Source organism: Halichoeres trimaculatus, unplaced genomic scaffold, assembly GCF_033239565.1.
Source record: "Halichoeres trimaculatus isolate MK-OKI-2021-1 unplaced genomic scaffold, fHalTri1.1 fHalTri1_scaffold_1, whole genome shotgun sequence".
Lineage (NCBI taxonomy): Eukaryota > Metazoa > Chordata > Actinopteri > Labriformes > Labridae > Halichoeres > Halichoeres trimaculatus.
In genome coordinates this window covers 1,544,708-1,552,544 of record NW_027437179.1, presented here as the reverse complement: position 1 = coordinate 1,552,544, position 7,837 = coordinate 1,544,708, and the positions used below count along the sequence as shown (strand labels likewise).

General features: G+C 42.7%; 1 protein-coding gene across 1 annotated transcript; it reads left to right on the top strand.

The window, feature by feature from the left end:
• Positions 1-4,002: 4,002 nt before the first annotated feature.
• On the top strand, positions 4,003-7,246 carry LOC141802523 (odorant receptor 131-2-like). The gene is made up of 2 exons (XM_074686092.1): positions 4,003-4,152; positions 6,479-7,246. Exons 1-2 carry the CDS (start codon positions 4,003-4,005, stop codon positions 7,244-7,246), a joined length of 918 nt encoding a protein of 305 aa, XP_074542193.1.
• The last annotated feature ends 591 nt before the right edge of the window (positions 7,247-7,837 follow it).

Below are 7,837 nucleotides of genomic sequence, written 5' to 3'. Positions count from 1 at the left end.
TGGGACTTTTTCTGGCTTTTTGTGTTTTGACTGGACTTGAGCCCGGCCCCTGGCAGCCTGCTTCTTGCTGTGAACATCACCCCCCAGCTGTCATTTGCTGTTCTTTGTGAATTAAACAATAAACAGAGAGCAATGATGGAAGACATCCATCAATTTCTCTCCTTTGTGGTTGGCATGTGGCTCTTTGTTACAAAAAAACAATCAATCTTTGTTTCTCCTGTCACCAATCAGTGCAGTGTTTCTAGCTCCACCTTCTGGGGTTGGATCGGTATATCTGGCACCCCAACAGAAGGGTACAAAAAAGTGGAACGGAACTGGTTGGTGATTTGGGGACCTGTTCTGGTTTTAGTCACAGGAAACGCCACAAAATGCGTGCTGCACCGAGAGGAACGGAACTGAACCACTAGTGGAAAAAGGGCTCTAGGGTGTGTTAATGGCCATCTTTGTCAGTGGAGAATGGTTTTGGACCTCTGCTGTCCTGTTGTTCCTTGTTCTGATGAGCTGCCTTAATTACACCAGATACATCAGCAGTCCAACTCTGTTGCGTTGCGTGTTAACTGCATTGGTCAACTCACACCGGCTGCACATTCAGTCTGACAAACTGCATGACTGACCGACAGCTGGAGTCATAGACCAAGGACTTCCTGCTCTTCCCACTCCATTGATAAGTCTCTCTTCATTCATGTTGGGCTATAAAACCTCAGACCTTTTGACTCCTGGTCTGGTTCCACTCATTATGTCTGTTTGTTGTTGTAGTCAAGATAAATACCATCTGGTTTTGACACAGTCTGTTTTATCTTGAAAGTCACTGGGTATTTTTTACAGTTTACGGTCATGACTTCCTGTCCCACTCACAGCTCACTTACAGCTCCGGGTCCATCAAAAATAGGATGGCTGCATATTACCTGTGACATGATTGACCAGCCACGCAGACGGACTGAAACAGAATGGATCCAGTGCGAGGGTAAATGGTAAATGGACTTGAGCTTATATAGCGCTTTTCTAGTCATGGACCACTCAAAGCTGCTGTACACCACAGGTCACACTTACCCATCCACACCCATTTGCTCTCACATTCACAAGCTGATGGATCCAATTTTCACTATGACAGCTATCCATCAGTACATCTAACACAGTCCTTTCATACCCATTCACACACCACTGACCCAGCAGTGGGAGCAACTAGGGGTTAAGTAGTAGTAGTAGTAGGGGTTAAGGTTAAGTGTCTTGCCCAAGACACATCGCCATGTGTCACCTAGAGCTGGGCTTGAACCTGCAACCTTCCGATTACCGACCAAGCGTATTCTCCAACTGCGCCACCGACGCCCCACAGGGTGAGAGATTGACTTACATGGAAACCCATTCGAAGTTCCTCTTAGAAGTTCTAAGAATGAAAGCTAACTCACATTCAATGGCCCTCATTTATCAAATGTGTGTACACCTGAAAAATGTGTACACTCATATCCACAGATCAGCATTCATCAATCTGAAAGTGGGCAAAGGGTACGCTCAAATTCCATGACAGGTCTGAGTTCAGGTACGAAAGTTTCATGTCAGTGGGGAGCGTGGTGTAGCAAGGTCTGTGGAGGAGAATTATTAGATCATGTAAGCGACAAACATTTGCAGACAGAAAAACTGAACTAAGATTAATATTTGGATCTTTGAATTACATGTGACACCAAAAATGTTTCTAAACATTTCACTCTTCTTCTGCCAGTCTATGAAATACATCACTACGAAAGAGCAGTGCGAGCTGTCAGCTGATTTCTCTGTATGTATAAAAAAATGGGTGTTTCCTTAATTGATTTGCTAAAAAATTAACAACAATAAAATATAGAGATGCTGCTTTCGTAATACACTCTCATGTCCATGATTAAGTCTCTGTGGAGAACATTCAGAGGAGGCTGGATCAAACCTTTAGCTTGGATTTTTTAGGGAAGCTGTATTAATTACAGGATTTACTGTGAAGATCACTCTTCTCTATATTATCATACAAATGTGAACTGTGTGTAAAAAAAGTGACCGATTCATAACAAAAGACATTCATTTACATGGGATCACAACCAACTGTCTCGTGTCGTGGTACAAATAATCATAAAACTCTGGTCTACCCATGTGTGATTGTACATGATCTACACACGTCTTGTCCAAGCACCAAAACGACCACAAATGAAGTGAAAGAAAACAGTTTCTAGGTGAACTAGTTTGTAGTCCTGCATATTGAAAATATTTTGTCAGCATCTGACACAGTGCAGGTTGGCCTGTCCCTCCATCACTTCTGCCTGAAACTGACACAGACCCAATTACAGCTCATCATCACAGATTAACTAATCAAGGTATAAACACAGAATATATAAATTTAATGTTTAAAACTTTGCCGTTGTTTAGTCTGTCACATCCACACTTCTGACAGCTGCAGTGATCTCCTTGCAGACACGTTTTTTTCTGATTACTCTTGCGCCACTTTTCTGGCTGCCAAACAACACGGCATCATTTTTCTCTACCTCTGTTGCTTTGGCATTGTTGGTTCCCAGCACAGAGAAGTCTCTTTTTTCCCGTTATGCGTCCCTTCATGACGTTAAATCTGTGAGTACGGTCAGCTGAACCTCAAATACTTAGGGGCACTTTATGTAAATTACAGTTGTATCCAGCTGCCACATTTATCAACATACGCATGTTTGGTGCAGCTCCATGAGGTGGTGGTGGTGGTGGTGGGGGGTTGCCTGTAGCTACTGAATATAGCTAACAAAGCAACTTGTCATCTAACTTAGTTACTTTTAAAATCGCATAATCAGTAAAGTAACTAAGTTGCTTTTCAAAGGAGTGATCAGTAACCAGATTACCTTTCCAGTTTCAACCCTGGTGCTAAAGTGAGAGGTACTCTGAAACCAACACAGCTTTCTCTGTTTCATTTCCTGTCACTGAACCATTCAACAGGAATTCGTCAAAAAGCTGTTCATGTGTTTTGATTTGTGTTGCAAACTTGTTCATATCTAAGGTAACACATTTGTATATTGAGAGTTATTAAGTTCATTTTTTTTTCTTACTTGTTCTCTAAATGATAAACTACCATACTGTAATGATTTGGTGCGAAATAAACAATAAACCAACAGACACAACCGGACATAGCGGGCTCCTGTATTCAGAGGCAATTGCCTTCTTCAGACAAAGATCAAAAAGTTAAGAGCCACCAGAAAATTATCCCTTAGCGGTAAAATAATGAAAAAACTAAACAAACTATTAAAAAAAAAAAAAAAAACCTCACACGCCTACCTGCCCTCCACACCACATATAAGACCTAGTCTCCGTGGTCTGAATGCGTCAGTTCAGGTAAGACCTGTGTGTGTGTGTGTGTGTGTGTGTGTGTGTGTGTGTGTGTGTGTGTGTGTGTGTGTGTGTGTGTGTGTGTGTGTGTGTGTGCCTGCTGTGCGTGTGTCCTGCGCTCTCTTCTCTCCACATGTTTAAACCTGTTCATTTTTACTGTTGCGTGAACGTTTCTGCTTGTGGATCCTGTGATTCTTGATGTGGCAGCGATGCTTTAGTGTTTATGATCAATGCTGACCATTTATTCCTTCATCAATCACTGCACTTTGTTTTCCTGCTCTACACCTGCTTGTGTTGCAAATTTGGTCAGAAAATCACGTGCTCTGGTTCTACATTTTTACCTTCTGCTTTTCTGTTCTGAACTTCAACCATGTTTCAGTTTTTCTGGTATAGAGATGAATGAACTCTGAGCCTGAGGTGAGCTCTTCTTCTTACTGCTGGAAACGATAAACCCGTGATAAAAACTGCTGTTCCTAGGGTCTGAGCATGGTTTAGAAACTAAAACCATGATGGTTCATTCAGATTGACGAGAAGTTAGAGGAAATTTTTGGCCCTGTTAACAAGATTAACAGCTCAGACTTAGTGCTTTTAATCAGATTTTTGGGTTGGGGTGTTCCTTTGCTATAACCAACTTTAACCTCCATGTTTTACTCCTTTCCTTTGTCATGCCCCAAAGACATGAACTTGTCGTCTGACAATGGGTCGGTGAAAGTCGAGTATCGAGACTCCTTCACTAAAGCGGTGACCAAGAATGTGGTTGTTATCGTTCTCTGCATCTCCCTTCAGTACATCAACGCAGGACTCATACACACCTTTCGCAAACACCAGGTATGATGCATTCACTTAATGTCAAAGTGACATTAGATTAAGACTAACTCAGAAACATGTTGGTGAGCTGACAGGTTTCAAATAATCAGGAACCTTTTGTGGATCAAATAAGTCCTTAAACATGTCTCCATATTGTGCTATCAGACCTGCTTTCATAAATACTCTGTGAATGTTTGTGAACCAGGAGGCCAGTTTCTGCAATGAAATGTCCCATTCTTGTCTGGAAGTAGATTTTAGCTCAACAGTTAGGAGCAAAGGTCATCAGCTAGGTTCGTCCAAGGACCAAACATTTTTTGTCAGACCGTGTAAGGGCTGGATGCTCTAATGAAATAAATAAGATTTATATTGTATCCTAAGCTATATATATATTTAGATATTGATTTCCATTCCAGATTTATGTTATTGTTTAGCATTCATCTACAGCCCTGATTTTAATATTTCAGGCTTCACATTTGTGGGGATGTCCATCAGCATCAGATGCAGTGTGGTAGGCTGTGGAGGACACTGTCAGGAGAAAGACCCTCTGGATAAATCATAGCTCAGTCAATGTCTCTCAAAGAGCCTGAAGAGGAAAGTTGATGCAGCCAACAGCTTCACTGAGACTGATGGGTGTTAGACTGGGTGGGTAGTTGACACAAGTGGTGATGTGTTTTAGTGCGAGATGAGTTACTGTGAGTGCTAAGATTTACAGAGCTTAAGTGAATGCATCACAGCTGTGTTGGAGAAGTCAGCAGCCAGTGTCTGCAGGCTGTGTGGGGATGGGGTTCTCTGATTGGATGGGAGTAAAGTGTAGTGGGACTGAGGGGTGTGTTTGTGTATCTGCAGCCTGCAGCTCTGGGGCCTCATGTGGCTCTTTGGCTTCTTTGCAGTGGCTCCTTGTAGCTTTTAAAAAACAAACAAACAAAAAAACATTGAAATAAAGAATTTTATTTTTTCTCACTGAGAGCATTCATGATTAACGAGGTTGGCACTTAATAAAATCATGATATAAAATTTTGTTGAACTAAATATGCAACACATCTGTCAATAAAGTATGCCACTGCTCTGCCTCACCTCCTACAACATCAACAGCCCACCAACTTTCCATGCACCTGTGGCCAACCTCAAGTTTTACAGCCCTGGTAAGATGACTAAATTTACAAAAAGACAAATCTGGAAGAAAATACAGATTTTAATTCTGTGTGGATAGATTGATTTGACTGTAATGTGCCAACTTAATATGTGGCAAGAAATAGAAAACAACAGAAAGAGATGCATTGAGTGACATTATGAAGATATGTTTTTAAATTCCAGTATTCTTTTTTAGTTCTACAGTTTAATGACTTCAAGAAAACTTTTTTTCAAATTTATTCAGTATGTTTAAACTCTTAATAGAAATTGACAAACCCTGTTGTTTTCATTGTAAAGGTAAAATAGATTTTTGACTTAAATTCCGATGAGATGAGGTAAAAAGGCTCCTTTGATGGTAAAGGTAGCAGACCTCCGGAACCAGGTTTGGACATACTCATGGAGAGCTGGGCCTGTGTATAGTTCCCACTAAACCAGCAACATCAAACTAAGTATAACCTCAAAGTGAGTTACAGAATAAATGAACAAGGACACAGGGTTTGTTATCATCAGAGCGTATTTTTCAGTAATATTTTTTGGGGCAGGTGGAAAGTTCTGGAGGACAGGATTTGGCCAGAGGGCCACTTGTGGCCATTTACTCCTCTGATCCCCATCAGACCATCAGACCATCAGGGATGCTGGTTGAGAGCTGAGAATAAGGCCCTGTCAACACAACTGCCTTGTCCAAAGCAGTTTTTGGTAGATCGTTACTGAAGAAGAGTTGGGCTGATCATCTGGTGTATTGGTGAATGCTAAGAGCAGAGCAACAGAAGCTCATTTTGTTTAAGACAGTCAGCAGATTCAGCAGATCGAGCAACACAAGCACAACATGGTAGTCCCCGACTATCCTAAAAATGGTATTGTTGGACTGTTGAATGCGCTTGCATGAAGCGGAGCTTGACATCAGCGTCAACGCCACTGAAAATGCCAGCTTGCTGTTTATACGGCAACAGTGTCAGTGATGTTTTAGAAAAAATCCACTCCATAGGCCATTTTCAAAAGTTTGTGTTTTAGGATTCTGTGTAAACTTGAGGCTGAAACACAACAATTCTTTTGCATTTCACCCTAAAACTCTTGTCCTGTAAACAGCCCCAAAGCCACACACTCCCTCTCCACTTCAGAGCCCAGGACACAGCATCCATGGTTTCCAAAAAAGAATGTCAGATTTGGATTTGTCAGTTTTCAACGTTTGACACTGTTTGTTCTCCGTGCCCCTCAGATCTTCTACATGAACCCTCGGTACATCCTGTTTTTCCACCTGGTGGTCAACGACATGATCCAGGTGACTACAACTGTCACCTTGTTTGTCGCCAGCTACACCCTCTACAAAATCAACGTCTCCATGTGTAGTTTTTACATCGTGATGGCTGTGGTCGTCACGGAGAACACCCCCCTGAACCTGGCCTGCATGGCAGTGGAGTGCTACATCGCCATCTGCATGCCGCTCCGCCATGTGCAGATCTGCACCATCAGGAGGACGTTGGTGCTAATTGGTCTAATCTGGATGACCAGCTTGGTGTCTGTTCTTCCTGACCTCCTTCTGACTTTAGCCACAGAGCCGCTGGACTTCTTCAGGTCCCACGTGTTTTGTCTCAGAGAAACGGTCTTCAGAAGCCCCATCATTCTGAAGAAGAGAGACTACACCTACATCATTTATCTGGTCATAGTTTGGCTGGTGATCTTTTACACTTATTTCAGGATTCTATTCACGGCAAAAACTGCCAGCAAAGATGCCAGAAAGGCCAGAAACACCATTGTCCTTCATGGTTTTCAGCTGCTGCTGTGCATGGCCACGTATGCTGAGCCACTGTTAAAACAGGCTCTCCTCCACTGGTTCCCCAGGAACTATTCTGACTCTCTGTTTGCATGTTACATCATTGTCCAGATCCTCCCTCGCTCTATAAGCCCAATCATTTACGGAGTCCGCGATAAGACTTTCAGAGGTTACCTGAAGAGGTACCTGCTCTGTAGAGAGAGCACCAAATGAGCAGCAGAGGTTTACAACAGCTAAGATTAGACTTTCAGTTTCTGTTTGATGATGCAGCAAAAATGACCTCTGATGAATATAAATGTATATAAAACTTAACAGCAGAATAAAAGTGTTGATATAGAATAGAATAGAATAGAATAGAATAGAATAGAATAGAATAGAATAGAATAGAAAATACTTTATTTATCCCCAAGGGGAAATTCAGGAGTCACCGCAGCATTTAAAAAAACAAAAGTAAGAAAGAGTATAGAAAGTGCAAAAAGGTCCATAAGAAATTAGATGACGACATCCCGTCCACCACTCGTCCACCACTCTCCAGCCCAGCCAGTCTCCACCTCCACAGGGTCCAGGACTGAGCCTCCCCAGCAGTCTGTTCAGTCTCTGTCTCCTGGATCCTGTCTGCTCCTCCAATGTGGTGCCGGCGTCCGATGTCAGCTCCGTCAGCCACGTCCGTGAACAGCACGATGCCGCTGGGCTAGCACGGCTGGCTCGTCCATCCCCCGGAGATAGATCCCACGTTCCCAACAACCATGGATGGAAGGACAGGTCCACGTCGTCACCTCCCAGCTCACATCCGAGAACCAGCAC

What these genes read in the sequence shown, in the direction of transcription:
- LOC141802523 (XM_074686092.1), top strand. Translation starts at nt 4,003, where the DNA reads ATGAACTTGTCGTCTGACAATGGGTCGGTGAAAGTCGAGTATCGAGAC. An exon ending in ACACCTTTCGCAAACACCAG is followed by an intron (nt 4,153 to 6,478) that starts GTATGATGCATT and finishes CGTGCCCCTCAG; the next exon opens with ATCTTCTACATGAACCCTCG.